Source organism: Coturnix japonica, chromosome 3, assembly GCF_001577835.2.
Source record: "Coturnix japonica isolate 7356 chromosome 3, Coturnix japonica 2.1, whole genome shotgun sequence".
Lineage (NCBI taxonomy): Eukaryota > Metazoa > Chordata > Aves > Galliformes > Phasianidae > Coturnix > Coturnix japonica.
Genome location: NC_029518.1, coordinates 38,412,400 through 38,432,767, shown reverse-complemented (window position 1 = coordinate 38,432,767; position 20,368 = coordinate 38,412,400). Strand labels below are relative to the sequence as shown.

At 39.0% G+C, this 20,368-nt stretch overlaps 1 protein-coding gene across 4 annotated transcripts in view; it reads right to left on the bottom strand.

The window, feature by feature from the left end:
- The window catches only part of RPS6KA2 (ribosomal protein S6 kinase A2), a 242,195-nt gene that overhangs the window by 20,595 nt on the left and 201,232 nt on the right, over positions 1–20,368 (bottom strand). For all 4 annotated transcript variants that reach the window (XM_032443593.1, XM_015858006.2, XM_015858005.2 and 1 more), the window contains 4 exons: positions 16,672–16,736; positions 7,729–7,831; positions 4,871–5,001; positions 3,269–3,394 (listed from right to left, as the gene is read on the bottom strand). In XM_032443593.1, the coding sequence (XP_032299484.1) occupies positions 3,269–3,394; positions 4,871–5,001; positions 7,729–7,831; positions 16,672–16,736 (425 nt within the window). The remainder of the gene's footprint in view (positions 1–3,268; positions 3,395–4,870; positions 5,002–7,728; positions 7,832–16,671; positions 16,737–20,368) is intronic.

Genomic DNA, 20,368 nt, shown 5'->3' with positions numbered 1-20,368 from the left:
CACAGATCCCAGCTTTATAAGCCAGACTTCATAATTGTTCTCTAATTTATCAAGGTAAGAATAATAATTATAATAATAATTTATAATTCTGACCCCATATGTTGTAAGGCTACAACTCCACTAATATCAGATCCAATTTCTGTCCATGTCATCTGGTGACTGCCACTAGCACATAAGTAGAGTTATATAGAAAGTCTAACTACACAGGCCTACTAAAAACAGCTCTCAGGAGTTACTGACTTCTGTTTATTGATAGCATGTTGATGTCACTTCTCCAGTTATCAGTGGAGAACTGCATTTTTATAGCTCTTTAAATGGTATCTTTTGCCCATACCAAAATATTCTGAGATAAATGCATTTTTGATGCTTAGCAATTACCAGAAATATACAAACCGTAGGATTTACTAGGTCTCCAGCATAACCTACCCTGTATTCCACAGGCAGATAGACACTGAAAAAAATCTAGCCTTGCTCACAGCTGGGAACATTTGGAACAAAATAGTTAGTCAGTGCATTACAGAGATAGGAAAAAAGTAATGAAATTCACACGTGTTCAAGATCCAAATTCCACTGTAGTACTGGCATCTGCAAAACTGAGCTTCTCATGTGGGACAACCTCTGCTTTATGCTTTGCCTCCTCAGGGGAGAACGAAGAGTGTAACTTGTCCTTTTACCCAGTCATTTGCCCTGGCTCCAACAGCATATGAAGACTAAGAATCTGTAAGATTTAACCAGATAGATAGCCTACTGACCCAGAGAAGAAAGAAGTTGCCTTCAAGCTGTTGAACCTGGCTTTTGTCCCCCCACCTCTGCAGTTTGGTACAGATAATGTAAAGGGGGTAGAATAGGCCATAGCAGAAGGAGTTTTCACTTTGGCTATTCTTCCAGTAATCTCTCCTGGAAAGGGGAGATGTCAGTCTAAGTAGAAAAATCTTGAGATGCAGTCAGGTTTTTTGCAAACTTCATCTGGCTTCAGTAAGAGGCGTATTTGAAAATTCAGCTTGAAAGCTTCAAGCAGAGATCCAATTTTGAAGCCAGTGCAGTGATTTTAGATGAAGCAAAAAACATTTGACATAAACTAATTGCATCAAATCTCTGGCAGGTTTTAAAAAGTCAGATACATCCAAAACTCTCATATCTCCTTTGTTTTCCACAAGGCAGCTCTTTTGGATAATGTGTACATGTTTCCATTGCAGCCTTTTCTCCACACATAGAAATTCCTTCCATCTGCTCTAGAATCAATCTTCTAATTAACTGCCTTACTTTCTCTAGATACTAGATAGTGATGCAATTGAAATTGTTTAGTCTGATTTTCTGTTCCTTCTGATCTCATTGTTACATTTGTACCCATTTGATGCTTGTAATTCTGATTGACACTGTCTGTTCCCTTTGTTATTAAAAATCATCCTGCTGTATTGATCCTGATGATCGATATTTGAGCAGGAGAATCTGAAACATTAGAGATTCATCATAACACTTTTTCTTTCCCCAGCTTTCTTCTGTATACCAGAGCCTTATAAAACTTTCCAAAGAATAGACAGTATTTATGTATTTCATAACTTTATATTCCCAACTTTCCCTTCGGAAAGAGATGGCAAAAAAAAAGCCTAGGAGTAACATTTTAAAGGTAATTCAGATTATGTACATGCAGTAGAATATTACACAAAGATTTACTAAACCTAAATCTACCAGCACTGATCCAGGTATGTTCCACTAATTTCGGGTTAGACTTAGCATGCAGGAAATCTGGCAGTATGATATTGAAATGCTTTCAGAAGAACATGTTGTGTTAAGTCTCAATTCTTAAGCATTATATTTAGGAGCCTTTATTTAGGGCAGGTCTAGTATAGACACAGAATTTGTCTATTTCATCTCACTGAACACTGGAAAGAGTTAAATTACAGATCTGTTCAAGTGCTTTTGTCACATCAACAAACAGCATCTTTACATTGCTAGACCTCTAATTGTCTCTATTAGATGGTCTCCAATTAGTTGCAGATGGCCAGCAAAAGCAAAAGGAATGAAATGTTTCTGACAAATATGTTTGGAAAGGTTTTGTTTTTCTGTGTGGATTTTCTGGCAGTAGCTCTGACTCATGTTACTCTGGCTCAGTACTCTGTTGTCTCAGTATGGCTCTAAACAGCCATAGTAAATAAGGCCTGGTGAGCTGCAGACTCCGTGGAGGGTTTATTTACAGGATGACATTATAAATCCCTTCCCACAGTGATGCCATCACGTCATTTCCTTAACTCCTTCATTATTGTCAGTATCCTCTGAGGAGATAAGATGATGCTCAGCAGTCAGCCTTTACTAGAGAGCTTTTAATGACGTGTTACCAGACAAACGGGGAAACTGCCTATCGTATGAATGATGGCTGTAGATATTTTTTCCTGTCATTATTACATGTTAAGGACCATGGAGAAAAATTGTTCTTACTGAAAGAAATCAAGAGAATCTAATTTCGGTGATTTTTATACAGAGTTAAAAGATGAATGCCAAAAGGAACTGATATATAATTAAGATAATGTCAGTTGCAACTCCTGTACCATCTAATTACTTGAAATGGTTGGCATTGTGCAATCTTTATGAAAGCGAGCTCCTTTAATAACAAAATGATACAATCTTGATATCAAATAGAAAAAAAAATGGAAGAATAATAAAACCAACATATTTGTAGGAATAATAATCAAGTAGGGAGCAGTCAACATGCACAAATAGAAAGCCAGCAGCCGTCTGCAACTCAAAGTCTGTGCCACATGTTTGACTCACTCTGTGTTGGAAACTGACTTGCAGACTGACATGCCTAAACTGTTCGTCAAAATCAAGACCTACCAGCATAACAAGAAAGCAGCAAGAACTGGAAAACTGAAAAGCTGAAAATTAACAGGCCACTGGAAAAACGTAATTTTTCCATTCATTAAAAATGAAAATCCTATCATGTTCCTGTGCAAGCCCAAGACCTGCTTGTAGGGCTGTGCTTCTGGTTATGAAATAGCCTGTTGTTTGAACAGTGATATCAACTACTTGTGAATTATTAATGGTTCCCAGAGTTTCGTGGCCACTAATTGGAGATACCAAAACTTTCATGGACTTCAATGGATACTGAATTATCATCCATTTTATAATCGAAAATAAGACTGAATAAATACTTCAGTATAACTCTGTTGACCACCGGTAACTTATGACCTGCAGTTTGGATCACTTGGATGACGAAGAACCAAGGAATATCAAAAAGCAATAAGGCAGCAGTGTAAGACTGATTTCTTACCTTCACTGCAAACTCTGTTTCTGTTGCTTTATGAACACATCTCTTGCACACTGAATAGGAGCCAATTCCTATGTCCTCTTTGATGTCATATCCATCTGTAAAGTGAATATTGTTTCCATGTAATTGCTATAGAAAAAGATAAAATAAACAAGGTAATCAGGACATGAGTACATAAAAGCAAGGACTAGCCTAATTGTTCACAAAATGCTCAATCTCATCTTCTCCACAGAATCCTCTTGTTCTTAGATGGTGTGTTCTAAGTTCAATTTAAAAGCATCTTAAGCTCTTCATCTGAAGAAGTGTGTACCATGCTTTTTAACTTTTCTCAGTCTGTAAGAGGGAGTTTTTCATTTAGAAGTAATGGCGAAAAAAAAAAAAAAAAGAAGAAAAAAAAAAGCAGTAATTTTGTAAGCTATTTATGGAATGCAGACAACCACTTCCTAACTTCCTATTAGAAATTCACAGGGAACTGCAGGCCTAAATCTCTTGAGAAATTCACATTTCTCAACTACATAAACTTATTTCTAATTAATGAAGGGGCAGATAATTTGGGCAGGCAGATTGATTAGGTGATGATGCCCTCCCAAAGCCCACATTTGAAACCTTGCTACAAACTCCATTCCAGGATTTAAGAAATGACCAGCACCTCTAAAAATCCTCTAGCACCACCTGCCTAAAAAATGCATCCTCACTAGGAAAGCCTAAACAGAACCTTGTCAGACATGTAACAATGTAAGATGTGCATTTTTAGAAGAAAACATAGTTACATTTTTTGGGGGTGTAATTGCCTGGATAATAATTCACTTGGTGCAGACAAGTGTTTTTAATAATAAACTAGGAATTATTAAAATAAGGATGAAAGCTGATACCATAAGCAAAGACTCTTCCCCTTGAGGCATGTGTATCTCTTGCTGTGGGTAAGAGAAAAGCTTTTTCCTTGTGGGAAAATCTGCAGTGCCTTTGAGAAGCCCTGTTCATCTCCTGATTCACTATTCCTCTGATGTGTTGAGCCATTTGTAGAAATTCATTTCTGGTTTACTCTAGTGTGAAATAACAATTACTAGAGAGAAAGTCATAGGGGAATGGCAGCAAGAAACTGAGGATCTGGCAATTTTCCTTCCACTGCCAAGTCAGTCTGGGTTATGTGAGCATGACCAGGCTTTTGTGTAATCACAACAGGAGCACTGTTGTGTCCTACACTCAGAATTTCAGGCTCCATGTTTGTGGGATCCTACAGAAATAATTAATTAGGCCTCTCTGCCAATACCGACTGTATCACATAATTCTAAACAAAACTGTTGAGAATAACGTCACTAAAAAACAGCCTTCCATTACTTGCCCTGTAGTAGTGTTTCTGGTGTGCAGAAATACTTCTTCATCTGAGCTGTGATAAGGTGTGATCCCTATTTCCTTTGTAGGGCAGTGGAGGATGTGAACGTAAAGATAAAAGCCTCTGTGAAAAAATACATCTAATTTTTCATCTCCTTCATGCAGCATGGAAACAGATGAAACTTGGGTAAATCTGAAATACTGAGGCAGTTTAAATACAATATGCACATTTGAACCTGCCCATCAAGTGCAAAGCAACATCAGCGTCTGTACCTGCACAATTGGATGAACGGTGATTTTGTGCACATCCTGCTGTGCAGGCTCCTGCACCAAGTTAGAGGCAACAAAGCTGAAACCTCTGAAAAGATGATGAGCATTGGCACTTGGAGGAACACCTGGGGAATCTGCAGAAAGAAAAAAATGACCTCATGAGTGGCACAAAGGATCAGAAAGTAATAGCACAACAACTGCAATAGACTTGGTCGCCCCTGTCAGTCAGCTGCACACTACTGAACTGGTAGACATGTATTTATCTAATTCACCTCCATAATAAATACTCCGATGTTCCTTCTCCATCCCTTTCCTCTGGATGTGAGCAGTGCAGGGGTATTGTCTGCAAGATAACACCTCTTGGATACAGAGGTTTAATCTTGGTAAATTTTCATTCCAGTGTGAAGCACCATCTGTGCCAGGAGTCTGCACAGGCAGAGAAGGGACAGTATAACAAGAACAGGAGAAGAATGGATAGATAGCTCAAGGCAGGGCACCACTTTGGATTAGCAGAAATTCTCCGGGGAAAGGAAAAAAAGCTCTGGGATGCTTTATCTGTCCTTTGTGGAACACCTTGACTACGGAAATTGCAATTGCTAAAGTAATGCAGTGTGGTGTGTGGATGAGAAGAATGCAAAGGAGAAAACACCTGAAGCAAGTGTAAAAGCACAAAAGTGTAAAAGCACAATGATCCCAGAGCGGTGGTTTGCAGTTTCAAAGGGATCTTTCTGGAGCAGCTTTAGGAGCTGGGATCGACCCTAGAAGGTGGCTGGCTGACTTGCTGTAAGGTGAACAAACTGGCTGGGAGTATTGCAACTAACCTCCCCACTCCAGGGGAGTTCAAAAGGCCCTGAATTGTTCTGCCTTTGGAATGAAACAATGAGAGCACAGTCTCTGGTACCTTTGCTATCACTCAATGAGAGAAACATCCTGCCAAAGCAAGAAGGTGCTACGCTTAGAATTCTGAAATGTTTTAAAGAGATCTTTCTCCCATAGTGTATGTTTTGTCCAGGGCACCTTCATAAGCAGTAAGAGCAGCAATGCAAACCATTCCTGGGCACGTAAAATGTAAACTGTGGATATTCTCTATTCCCCTTGTGTTTCCTAAAATGTAACATGTGGTTTACTATACAAAGTTCAGTCTTTCTGAAGCCGTAATATGGTAGAAACAATTGATCTGCTCAGAAAAATAGAGCTGAGACTGCAGCTAATTCTACATCTTTACAAGGTCTCAGCTTTGGCTGGAGTCAGAAACAAGCACAGCAAGTCTAACCTCACTCCAAACTATGTGGAAAAGCCTATTCTTTGGTAAAAGAAAGTGGGCTATTTGTATATAGTGTGTCAATAAGAACAGTCCTTACAAATACATGGATGAATCTCACCAGACCTCTTGCATCACTGTGTACTTCTTACAATGGCATATATACTAGTGTAGCTTTCCAAAATAGACTAATAAAGAGAAAACAGTATTTATTTTGAAATTGAATGGGAATAATTCAAATCTTGAACACTATTGATCTATAGAAGAGTTGTGACTCAGCTCCAAACCACAAATGCTAGGTCATCTCTATGAAAAATAACTGTTCCTTCATAATTTACTGCTAATCTCTTTATGAAACACTGTATAAGAACAACCATTTGTTTGGTGTTCAGTGTCAATATTCATTACCACTGACTAAGCTGCCCATCGTATAGAATGGATGTTAATACATTTGCATTAAGTGCAAAACTCCATTTTATGTTTTATGTTAACTGTGATAGTTATGAAACTTAAATCCTTTTCCTAGTCTTGAGAAATATTGAATCATTTTATATGTCTGACCCACTTGCAAGAACCAACCTCCTATAATGGTTATCTTCCTAACTGTGAAATCAATACTGCTTTGTCCTTCCTGAGCATCCCACATTACAGTATTCATAAAGGCCTGATAAATCTGAAGTAATTTACTTTAGTGTGCTTCGTTGGGGTTAGCAAACATTATTATATTATTTGTAGAAGCATAGATTTAGATGCCTGAGGTGCAGTTTTACATACATTTTCTCAGAGGTAAAGCCAGCCTATGAAGCCTGTGCTGGTTGTGGAAAACTGCCCAATCACTTACAACTGTGCAACCATTTGTGGGCTGAACTTTAAGTTGGATTACCGCAATGATCTTGGTTTGATTCATGTTCAAATCACCACTTATAGCATGGATCACTTCTGCTCCCTGTGAGGCTCCGTAGAGCTGAGTCAACATAAATGAAATGTTGATGTGGACTTCAGAAATAAGTGACCAGAAAAACTGACTCAAACTTGTATGAATCCCTGAGAAAAGGTAATGTAAAACTGTACCCACAATGATGAACTGTTAGTATTGGAATTGCATCTTTAGAATCATCAGAGGAAAGCTTAGGAATCTGCAGAAAGCTGTTTCAACCTCCAGACTAAAGAAAGCTTTCTGTGAAACAGCAAACAACTAGACTGGCAAGTGACTGCATGCAAAACTTGGACTAAACCTGATTCTAGGCAGTAGAGCTCTTTAAATGATTGAAGAAACATCTATGGAATACATAATTAAATGCTAGCTTGTAGAGATAAAAAGTTATTTGAAGCCTAGAACAGTTACAATCAGCTAATGTAAGCAATAATAGCAATAAAATAGTGAAGTGTTGTTTCATTATAAACAATGCAGACATAATAATGTGAAGCTGGTGAAATGTTTCCGTCTTCTCTTAGAAACGCAAAATACTTTGTGGTTGTTGTTGGGTATCACGAAACCCAGCAACTCCACAGGTGAGCAGACTTTTTGACTAAGTGGAACGGGGATGGAGAATATGAATGAATCAAATCACTAAAAGGATCCATGTGCCACTGCACTAACCTGTGGGGGTCCGAGATGTGAACTCCGGATCAAAATGAAAAGTGTCTTCTGGCCGTCCCACTGCAGGCTTGAAAGGCGGCTTGATTTCTTTTCTATACAGTTTCTAGAAGAAGAACAAATCACAGTCAGCAACCTGGCAAAAAATTCTGCTACTTCAACACTCACATATAGGCTTCCCTGCTTAGTGCAGCCTTTGTTAGCCCAGTGCTATCCTTGCAGCACTGACAAAGAGGATTATGAAGCCACAGTACTGGCTCTTGTTTAACTAGCAGGCTTCAAATCTATGCCCTGTCTAGTCCCTGAAGTTCTTAGTTATCAGGAATCAGAATGTAAACGTGATATTACTGGTCAAACTTTAGCATGGACAGTCTATCTGGAGCATCTGGAATTTCACTGTCTTAAGGGCAGGATTGGAACATGCAGTGATAACACTAGGAAACCACGTATGGGTGAGCTGAGCATCACATTAAGGATAACAAGCTCAAAGAACCACCAGGAAGCAGTGACTGCTTTAGCATTTTTTGTTTGTCAGGAACTAGCAATATGTTTGACACCCTGCCAGACGGAGCTGAGCAACAGGCCTTGCTGCTTGGAGCTCACAACCTAAACAAGAGATTTGTTCTTTTGGCATATCTGGTGAAATGGAAGAAGCTCACAGAAGATGATATGAAATCCATCCAATCTTCCCATCTGAAGACAGTAGGAAGAAAGCTTTACAGATGGGTGGGAAATCTGTAAATGTAGATTGAGCAGAGGAACAAAACCAAGGAAAACATTGAGGAAGAGGGGAAGGTGTACAACAGGCGACATCTGGGTGAGTTTGTGCTGGGGAGTGAGGGAGCATGGAAAGGACCACCTAAATAATAGGCACAATATATATATATATATATATACACTAATACCTTGCCTTCATTACAAGGAATCTCCTGGCCTCTTTACTCGTACTTAACAACGTTTAAGAAACTTCTCCACTATGTTCTTTTGCAACCACTCCTATTCTCTCTCTCACACACATAAACACACAGAGAAAGATGAATAAACTTAGTATGTCTGGAACTGACCCAGAGCCTGCAGAGGTCAAAAGAAAGAGTCTGATTGATTTCAACTATCTTTGCATTGTCTCTGCTTGAACTGGCCAAACCTGAGCACCAGGCTGATGGCAGCACCAGGAACAAAGCTCCCATTTGACTCCCTGCCCCATGTTTCCATCCCTAGGCTAGATCCCTTTCTGGCAATGCTTTTGTTCTCAGGTTTCAAAGTACTGAATTAGTTGCCACAGACAGTTTCCAATAATTAGAATGTCTGAGCAGAAATACTTTGTTTCTTTCAAACTTTCAAATCAGGATAAGAGCTGGAGAGCAATTTAATGGCTGTTTATAATACATATATTTTCAAGGTAACTTTAAAAACAACTTCATAATGAGCTGGTTTTCCAAAACATTTAATGGAAATTAATAAATGCCTGTCCAGCTCTCTGCAAGCAGGAAGATTTTTATTTTTTTTTTTAAACTGTGATTTTTGTGGTGAATTAACTTTTATAATATAATGCATGTGGTCAAACCTAATATATATATGCATCATTATCATTTAAATTTTACTTTGCATAGATAAATAACAGCTATTGAGGCAGGACATTCTGCAGCATAGCATTAGTATAAAGCAGATGTTTGTGGCTGAATTATGATTCCTCGGAAAAGTGGAATGGTGAGGTTGGAAATGACTCTGCAATAATTAATGGCCATTTCACCATAAAAAGTTCCTGCTTGCGCAAAACTACTCCATATCTTCTGAGAGAAAAAGAGATAAATAATTGTTGTAAGCCACAATGAAAAGCTAGTCTTCCAAATAATTAAAAGCCAATTGCAATCTCAAGCAGGAAGTGTCACTCATCAACTGAAAAATATCAACCTATTAATTAACATACACATTTTTCTGTCTGCGGGGCACTTTCAAAGAGCACTCAGTACCTACTGTGGGTTTTTCTCTCACTAGGATTTAACCTTGAATAAGCTATTTGCTTCCAGCTTCCTTCTATTTGTCTTAATTCACAACTGCAGTGCCTCTACTGCAAAAAGCAATCTGGTCTCACACACATGCTTCCTCCTTGAATTAAATGCACTCCTCATCCTGTGAGGTCCAAAAATTGGAAAACATTTTAGAACTGTACATCATTTGGGAACTGCACTCTCTTTTCATTATCATAACCATATTCTGCCCAGCCTCTTGATTCTTCCTTCCATCTGTAGTTTCTTAAGTACTGTTGGAGCCACTTTTGTGTTTCGAATCCCTAACCCACATCCTCCTCTACTGAGGAGGGATTTGAGATTCATCATGAGTCACATGCCACCTAAAGATGTGTAATCACAAATCCGCTTGCTGGGAGGGGATGGAAACAAAGAAGTTGCTTGTGTGGGAGAAAGGAACCTACTGAGTGCAAACTGGTTGACACCCTTTTCCATTTCCTTTTCCACTTGCGATTGAGGTTGTTTCCAGTGTTTCTGACTAAATGATTAGGAACAGCAAAAGGCCAACAGCGTAAAATATTTTTTTTCCCCCAGCTTTTTGAATCAGGTAGCTAGATTGAATTGTGAGGAATAAGAATGAGCAGACTCATCTGCAGGCTTTGCTTTCCTAGCTCTACTGCTCTGAGAGAGCCACTACAACAAAAGTCAGTTTACTGAAGTGAACTAAACCACAGTGCAAAGTTAAAAGTGCAGGCTTACTGCAAGCAGAACAAATCTTCCCTTAAATGGCCCATATTCTGTAGACACCAATTCACAAATGACACAAACTGACCACATGGCCACTGTTTTCCATGAAAACAGAGATCAAATCTCTCAGAGTATCTAAGATACTTTTAGTTTTTCCAAGAATATTTCTCATTTGAGGCAAAAAATATTTACTGATCATGTCTTAAAAATTATTTGAGGCTGTTGGCATGTTTATTCCACACTGATCTCTTCCAACATAAATCAAACAGATGCAAATGACATAACAATATAAGTCTGGACTACTATATTTGACCATTTTTATCAGGCTCTGTATGGTGACAATAATGAAAAGATAGTAGTAAATATCCAAAAGGTTATTTACAGGAAAAACTCACCCATGTGGAAGACTTTGGTCTACTGGGAACCACTGAGGCAACCTCCACCAAGGAGCAATTGCCAAGAGATGCTGCCTTAGTGGTGGTCAGCCCTTAAATGAGGTCTAGATGAGGTGGAGTCAAGCTTCACCCCTTCTGGGAGCACAGCTAAATTACCCTCACCTGTGCTCCCACAGCTGACCCAACACTTGCCTCAGCTGATTAATCAGAGGTTCAGGCTGTGATTACCAATTTCCCATACAGGCTCTCAAATAACTTCTGGTAAATTTTAAACAGCTATCATCACGTTTGCTGATGTCACCAAGCTGAGCAGTGTGGTTGATAAAGCAGAACGAAAGGTTGCCATCCAGAGAGACTTTGATAAACATGATAGGTGGGACCTTGCGAACCTAATGAGGTTCAACAAAGCAAAGTGCAAGGTTTTGCACTTGGGTTGAAGTAATCCCAGATATGTATACAAACTGGGAGAACTCCTTGAGAGTAGTCCTGCTGAGAAGGACTATGGGATCCTGGTTGATGGAAATCTTAACATGAGCCAGAAGCACGTGCTTCCAGTTCAGAAGGCCAATGGTAACATGAGTTCCATCAGAAGAGGGATGGCCAGCAGGGGAAGGTGATTGTTCCCCTCTACTCTGCCCTTGTGAGGCCCCAGCAGGAGGGAAATCAACTTTTTACACAGGTAGATAGTGATAGGACTTTAAAACTAAAGGAGTGGAGATTTAGAAGGGGAATTTTTATACTGAAAGAGTGGTGAGGTGCTATAATGGGTTGCCCAGAGAGGATGGGGAAGCCCCATCCTGGAGATGTTTAAGGCCAGGTTGGATGGAGTTCTGGGCAGCCTCATCAAGTGCCTGATGTAGTGGCTGGCAACCCTGCCTGTGGAGGGGGGACTGGAACTTGAGGATCCTTGAGATCCCTTCCAACCCAAGCCATTCCATGCTTCTGTGAACTCTAGTCATAGCAGTCCTGGTTTGGACTCCTAAAAAACCCATAGAAGAAAATGGCTGCATACGTGCCTGGAAAACATATTAAAGAAAAAAATAAATAAATAAGAAGAAAAATAAAATCAATTTAGTCATTTCCTCATATCCTCTTTGACAAAAAAAAAAAAATAATTGAATTATTCCTCAGACACCTTTCAGAAGTAGAAGGATGCTACCCTCCACAATGATGCACCTGTAGTGCAAGGATACATCTGCCTGTCATAGAAAACCCAATAAGCAGACAAAAAGATGAACCACCTTCTAAAAAGTTTGTCCTCTCCTAGATTAATGGCACAACATTATTACCTGCAAATGATAGAAAAGCTAGCAGAATAAAGGACTCCAGACCAACTTTTGCTGTTGTTAAAATCTGCCTTAAATAACACAATTCCAGTTCAGTTTGATCTCTGATTAATATTAGAGGAAATAGAACTTGTGTCCTGTTTCTTCGTACTTCTTCCCAGCTGTATCTGACAGTTCATTTTCTAGTATGCCTTTTGCTCCAGTTCTAATTTAGTCTGCCATCTGAACAAAAAACACTGGTTTTGTCTCACTTCTCTGCCTGCTCTCTGCAAAATGGATTTCATTTTTCATTTTCAATGAAAAGCCAGAAATTCTTTAAGCATGACCTGGAAAGAAGAAACAGTAATACAAATAGCAGGAACCGGGCTGTGCTTTCTAAGATCCAGTGACTGGAATTATCTGAAGACAACTCAGTTTGGGTCTCTTTGTCTTAGAGAGATAAGAGCGCAAGGGCAAGAAGCAGTTGACACTTAAAAGGTGCTGGACAGCTGATCTTCCCGTGAATGCCAGGTTTGATTACAAAAGACAGTTTGTTCATTTAACAAAAGATCTATCCAATTTGTGTCACATTGCCAACAGAAAGCTTTAGAGCAGCAAGACAGATTTCTGCAGAAAACTTCATTTATCTTTCATCCAGGGAAATGGGAACTTGAAGTTTTGTTGCTAGATGACAATAGTTGTAAAAATAACACTCATACAGAAATTAGCTCATGCTATAATTTATGTTTTGGCATAAATACCCTGTGTTAGACTTTAATTCATTCAGTGCTACCTACACAGCAAATGTTACACCTGGACTGAAGGACAGTGCCCCAGAATATAAGAACGCAGCCAAGATATTGTGGGAAAAGACCAGAGGAGGACGATTTTCTATAGTCATATCTATATTTTCCAGGATTGCACCTACTGCTTCTGCTCTGCTTAGCATGAGCATCTGGAGCATCATAACAGGGCTCCTTACACCATGTAAGTCATTTCCACCGTGTTCACTGCCTGCATCCAAACCAGACACTGTGTCTGGTTGTGTCTGTCTAAAGACAGTGAAAGATGGGAAACAAGTGGGAAATGACTGCTCCAACAGGTAAACATTTCACTGATAGAGACAATAACCAAGGCCTTATTCAAAACCCAAGGGAACAGCTCTGACAGTAAGTGAAGATACAATTTATACATTTCTGCCTGCGATTCTAATGACTTCATCAGTATGATATCTAGACATCACATATAACTTGGAAAGACGGAACGAACTCTCATTTCTGTTTTGAATCTTTTTATAAACTGATACTAAGCAGATTGGTGTTTTTTTTTCCTAGTCCGCATGTCAATCCTGCTGTAGGAAAAAACATGCTTACCTCTTTTTACACTGGGTTTCTAGAAGGCAATAACCCACTGTGATCCTTTAAGATAAAGAGACTTATGATGTAGGATCATTTTGCTACAGCCTCTGAAAGTTTCAGTGCTGCCAATTGCACAAGTCTTGCCTATCACAGCTGTCAAGGTGCCTTAGCAGCTCTCCAGGAGAGATTGCCTCATGGAGACCTTTATGATACAAATATATAAATCAAATTCACATCCTGCCTCATCAGTGTTGTTGATTCTTCTTGAAGCTATACAGAGATCAGCACTAAACACCTATGCCTGATCCATTTCTGCTTTCAATACACACTCTGCTTCTGTCCATAGAGAACCTGTTAACAGATCACAATCCTAACTCCAGGTCTTGGCTTTAGTTAAGGACTGGCTCATATCACTCTGAAATGCATTCTGTACCTATGTAAGTCTCCCAAGATCTCCCTGAGTGATAGTAAAATTAGGATTAAATGAGGAACTATACTATAAGGATGATAGATGACCAGTGCAATAGTGATTCATCTGTATCCAAGAGAGTGCAATGAGAACTAATCAGATTGAATGAATATAAGTTTTTACAGCTATATTTTACAATGAAATTACAGTCTAAATAAGACATCATAGGGAGTTAATTATACTTCCCTCTCTAGCTCCAATCTATGCTCATGCTTATGTAGCCTGGTCATGGTATATATTTCGCTTGCCTGCCCACATGAACTTTCTCAAATGATGGAGGATTGTTTAAATTCGTTAGGATAAGCAAGAGTGGACTGTCAAGATACACTGGCACATTTCTCCATGATTTGAGGAGATGCTACAATAGCAAAAGGGAAAGAATAAATGCCATCAGTATTCCAATGTTCCCAACTAAATTAAGATTTAAACATCTGCCCTGAAGGTGAAGACCGTGGAGATATAAGAGGAACAGAAGCAGTAATAGTACTAATAAAAACTTCCAGGTTCTCTGTTTGTTTGAATACCTTTAGAGTTGATAAAGTTGTAAAGCTTTTATATAGCATCTTATGATCAGTAAGAAGCAGAAGATGAAGGAAAATCTAAACTCCAGAACACATGTAAGAGGACTAAAAATTAGTGGCACCAGGAAGAAAAGTCTCAAACTTTCACTGATCATCTTGTAACATGCTAATGACTCATGCCAACTCTTCAGCACTCTGTTCAAAGTAGCTTCATGTGGTTTTCCAAAATAAATGATTCTGCAGGCCATTGAGAGGCCACTTGGGCACCTTAAAATGTGCTTTCACAGAGGAATTAGCTTTATTGAAAGGTCCTAGGCAGCGGTTTGAGGATGGCTGTGTGACAGACATTCACAGTTTTACCAGAATTTGTTGTAAGAACGGCACCAGTAAGAACAGTGACATGTTTTGCAGAAACAGAACAATACCATAACACAAGTCAGACAAAACTAAACAAGAAAATACTAGTGGATGCAGAAAAAAGGAGCTCAGATGCATCGAAAGATGCCAAAATCATGAACAAGAAGTGTTTGCCTCCAAGTTTCTTTAAAAAAGCAAGACTTAACCTGCTGCAAATCTGAATTGAATATTTAGCTAAACTCTACTGCTAGCTTTATGAGCTGTATCTGATAGCAATAAAATAAATCCTTGTTTACCACTCTATGAATCATGTCTGTCTGACATTTTTTATTGGAACTATGTTATATTTGATAAAACGACTGCTGTTCCAATTTGGAACACTGATGTTAAATTAATGACTCACCTCAGTAAAACATCAACAACTTGGAAGCTGCTGTTTACTGTACTGGTTGGCTGTACTGTATACCCAGTAATGTAAAAGCACTGTTCTGAAAATCCTCTTATTTAGTACATCTCTGTAGCACCCATCATAGTATTGTAGCAGAGTCAGATCCTGTCTGATATTAACATAGGGCAGAACAGACAAGAAGGTGTCAATAAAGCCACCTTAGAAGATTTATGAATTGCCTGGTATGATGTAGCACAACCTGCTGTACACTAGCCAGTGCCAGTAGTTGTGTTTGTGAAACGGTGAGTCCGGAAGTCTTGGGGCTGATATATGTAAGGGAGGATCTGGAGCTACTCTGAATAATTCTAAGAGAGAAAAGGATTTCTGGAGGTCCCTGACATTGTAAATAATAAAACTAAGTTTTAGTCCCACTTGCCAGATCCAAAGAGCAAGGGCAAGTATATCAATATGGAACATAAAAGGATAAAAATGGAGAACATCAGCTTCTCTTTTGAGCATCTCCTTCAAATCCAGTTGTTTGGCTATGTTTTCCTTTGCAATTAAAATACAGAATCACAGAATCAAGAAGGTTGGAAAAGACATCTAAGGTCATCCAGTCCAGCCATCCACCTATCACCAGAAGTTCTCACTAAACCATGTCCCTCAGTACAACAGCTAAAGGTTTCTTGAAAACCCCCAGGATTGGTGACTCCCTGGGCAGCCCATTCCAGTGCCTGACCACTCTCTTGGAGAAGTATTTCCTAATATCCAATCTGAATCTCGCCTGGCACAACTTGAAGCCATTCCCTCTAGTCCTGTTGCTAGTTACATGATAGAAGAGACCAACTCCTGCCCCTCCACAACCTCCCTTCATGTAGTTATAGAGAGCAATAAGGTCTCTCCTGAGCCTCCTCTTCTCCAGAATGAACAATCCCAGCTCCCTCAGCCACTCCTCATACAGCCTGTGCTCCAGACCCCTCACAGTGTCATAGCCCTTCTCTGAACACACTCCAGGACCTTGATGTCTTGTAGTAAGGGACCCCAAACTGAACACAGTACTCGAGATGCAGCCTCAGCAGGGATGAGTATAAACAATATGAAATATTACAGGAATAGTTTCATCTAAAGCTGATAATTTCACTCTGACTCAACTTTCACAGTTGATGCAGAGCTGAATGTAGAAATTAGACAAATAGCCTTAGATAGTAATGTGATAAGACAGCCCATCAAACAAAACAGAAAAAAGAACTCAGAGAATACTGAGCAGCTTTCTGCTTCTTTCATAATTATATAAAAAACCTATACATAAATAATATTTATACATATGCAAGAGATACAGCAATCAACTTAAAAGGCTCTAGATCCTGGGTCTTCTATGTTAGAGTTCACTTAACCTTTGTGCTAAACATGGAAATTGAACTTCGTAAATTTAGCTCAGAAAAATGAAAAAAAATTTCATGAAAAGGTTTCTCTACTTACGTTCCAGTCTATAGTAATAAAGAAAGGGTGACGTTTGATTTCTTCCACTCCATCGAATCCAGCACCTGACATGAAAGAGAAAGAATAAAAATAATATCGTGTTTAGTAGAGTGCTGCATGGCACATCTTATTCATCTTATTCACATTTTCTCCCCAGTTCCTCTTTGTCTGATAAAACCAGAGTCACCATCTAAAATTTTCTTCCAATCAAGAAAACATGAGCAGTATGACTGCCATAACTGTATAAATAAACATATATATAGACAATGACACTTCATTAATGAGAACTTGATGGCTGAGGGATTCTATTTTCCTTTAAGTGAGGTCGTTGCCAAGATAGCTCTCTTTGGGCTTCAGGTAAGATGTAGGATTTCAGCTACAGCAGAGCACAGATACTAGCCAGGCCAGGTGAGGTTCCAAACTGTCCTGATGCCCCTCCAAGGCTATGGTTGCCTACTACCACCAACAGTGGTTGCTGTTGATTGCCAAATCTTCTCTAATCCTCCTCTTCCTCTACAAGTAAAAGATGCAATAAAAGTAAGTTCTGACTCAAAATACCAAAAGGTTCCAATTGATTTGAGATAAGGCAACGTTTCAGGTTCCCCCTTTTCAAATATCACATTCAAATTTGCTTGAGTCATCACTCTCAGTGGTGTCTTTCCTTCATTGGTAATAGTGTTAATTTACTCTTAAGTACTCTATTGGATATTTAAGAAAACTCTCCTCTGAGATCTGATAATGAATCTTAATCTAGAAAGGCAATTTTGTTGAATTTATTTGCTCCAATGCCATCACAAAAAAACAAAAAAGCAAAAAACAAAAAACAAAACAAAACAACAACAACAAAAAAAACCCAAACAACCAAGCATTCAGTAATATTTAAACAACTCTCAGAGATGGTTTAGGATGCTATTTCGGGGTGTTTGATTTGACTTTATTAATAGTACTTCTCATTATTTTTTCAGTATGAGAAATAACACTTGGAAGCAAAGGCTTCACACTGCAGTTTTGAAACCTTTTTTGAAAGGTACCCAGCACTTCTTTACAAGGATGTTGAGCAGCCAGGATTTCCGAAAGGACTCAGGATTAATAAGGACCTTGCAAAAGGTAATCAGCACCTCAGAGGACTCAGCTTTTTAAATGCAGTATTTGTACTGAAGAATTAACATTACAGGCAGTTTTAGAAAGGTCTTGTCAACTCCAGCTTTTGTAAAATGTGACATCTGCTCTCCTTGTGTATGAGACATTACCAGTGTTTGCCAAAATGTACTGATCAGGAGCAGCTTCCTACAGTCTGCTTAATGTTCACTGATGAATGAATACAAAAAGCAAAGACTTTGTGAACATAATGCTCAGGATTATGTCAGGCCTCCTGGATAATATTTCAAAAGAAATGCAGATCTGACTACTTCCCTGTCCTGGTAATCTTATAGTATAGACAAACATAAGTGACGCACATGAGGATAAACAATCTGAGCTTGGTATAAAAAATTGTATGTGCTGAGGTGACCCTTTGGGTTATGGTGAATAGCTCTAGAAAAATGCATTATTAAACCAAATCTTAGAGAGACTAAAGAGAACAAACACTGAACATCATTGCATCACGATATGCGTATGTTGCACACCTGCAACGTTAGTGTGGACTATAGTTGATTGCCTCACCTAGTAAAGGGGGTATTTTTGATAGGTAGAAAAATCAAAAAGGCGGAGAGGAAGAGTATGGAATGACTGAGTAGACTGACAGTTTTTAATGTGGAAACATATGACTGAGGAGAGTATATATCAGAGATCAAGAAGTTATGACTGCTTGGAAAGCAGGGATGGGGATAAACTGTTTTGCATCTTTTCCAGTGCTTGATTTAGGTCAATAAATAATGGTGTTGGGAATCAGGTACAGAGCAACCTGGAGGTCTTTCTTTAGGCAGCAGCCAGCTGTGTGACGTGGGATTTTGAGAAAAAGAGGACAAGGAGGTAAAATACTTATATAGGTTCAGGAGGAGACCACAAAAGTGCACGAAAAAGACATCTGCTGAAGAAATCTGCTTCATTGACAAACCAAAAGAGGTTCAGGAAACTCCTTGCTTGAGCTTAAAGCAGGTGGAGAATTTGGGTGAAGTATTACATGCTTATCCTATTCTTGCTCTTTGTGATGCAATTTATGACTTCTAGTTATTCCCCAAGAATATACTAAGACTATGCTGAGAATAGACTAAAACAGTAACAAGACTTGTTTTATGTCTTCCTTAGCTTAGTTTTTTCCATGCACTAAGTCTGCACTAGATATCCCTAGCTGATTCATTCTGATTTCAGCAGTTCCAATGGAAAGATGAAACCGACAAAGTTCTGAAACAAATTCTGAAAAGTATTACATTTAACAACTCTTCGGAGAAGAAATATCTGTGATAAATGTCTTGTGCTCAGTTGGTGGTGACTGGAAACTTTGTAATGTGCATTCGATTTTCTTTACTAAATGAGGATGAAACTCAAGTGCCAAACCAGCGTCAAAAAGCTAGGATAAATGCTACAAACACTCCAAAGTAACTGGTAGCATTCCCTAGGCTGAGGATAACTGGCAGTATATTCAATCTTCTCTGCCCCGTTTCTCTTTTTCCTGTTTTGTAGGCTTATGGATATGTCACTGTGTGATGGGAAGGACCCACCTTTTTAAGATGATCTATTTGTAATCCACACTTTTTTTTTTTTTTTTTTTTCTCTATAAAACCACAGAAATCAGAACCAAGAAACAAGCCCACCCACAAATACTTCTGTTCGTGGAGGACCGAAGTGTGAAGTAAGGAATGTGGCATGCAGTTGACATGGGTATTTGTTTGAAAAATTAGTATTTCCCAATTGAAGCCACCTTGGAGCTCTGGCACATAAATAATACGTTGTTGTGAATGTAATGGCTTGTCTCCATCTCTGGCTAGCTTGGTGTATTAAAGAGAATTAGAGTGGAAATAGCCTATGTTTGCAAAGAGCAATGGACTTCTAACTCATAGCAGCTGATTTTATATTGCAGAGAAGGCAAAGACCTTCCTGCAGTTTTTAATCCCAGATCTTCCCTTCCGTGAGACCACAGCTGCCTCCCAGCCCCTGTTCTCTGGCTGCAGTCAGTGGCTTATGACCTGGTCCCCTCCAAAGCAGGAGAGATATGGTATGAGGGTGTTAGCCTTGAGGGCAGTTTATCCTAGGGGTGGCCTTGTGTGGAAATCAAAGGGAGAAGTTACAGTGGAGGTGCTTACAGTACTACCTCTCTGGATCCACCCTGAACTCAGAACTAAGAAGACACTAAGAAGAACTAAGAAGAATTGCAGCACATGGTGGCAAATGCCATGCCCACACACCCATCACCTTCCTCTGGATTTCTATCTGTTGTTTTTGTTTGTTTGTTTAACTTCACTTTAGCTACAACTTTGTAATCAGATCTACTTGTAAAGAATGATCTGTGCCATCAAAACTACTGCATGTGAGTGCTGCCCTACAGTCTCACGAGGGTCCAAGATGATAAATGATGCTGTCAGATCAAATTGCAAGGTTAAACACATTATAGAGTGCAAGGATTTATATAAAAGTTGCCTCATGTTAATAACTGAGAACTTAATTATCTAAGATTGTTTTATGCCTGTAATAAAAGTGTCTGTGTGCAGTAACAGGAGAATGTTTTACTTGTAATTGTTTTTGATGGTTGAATTATTAT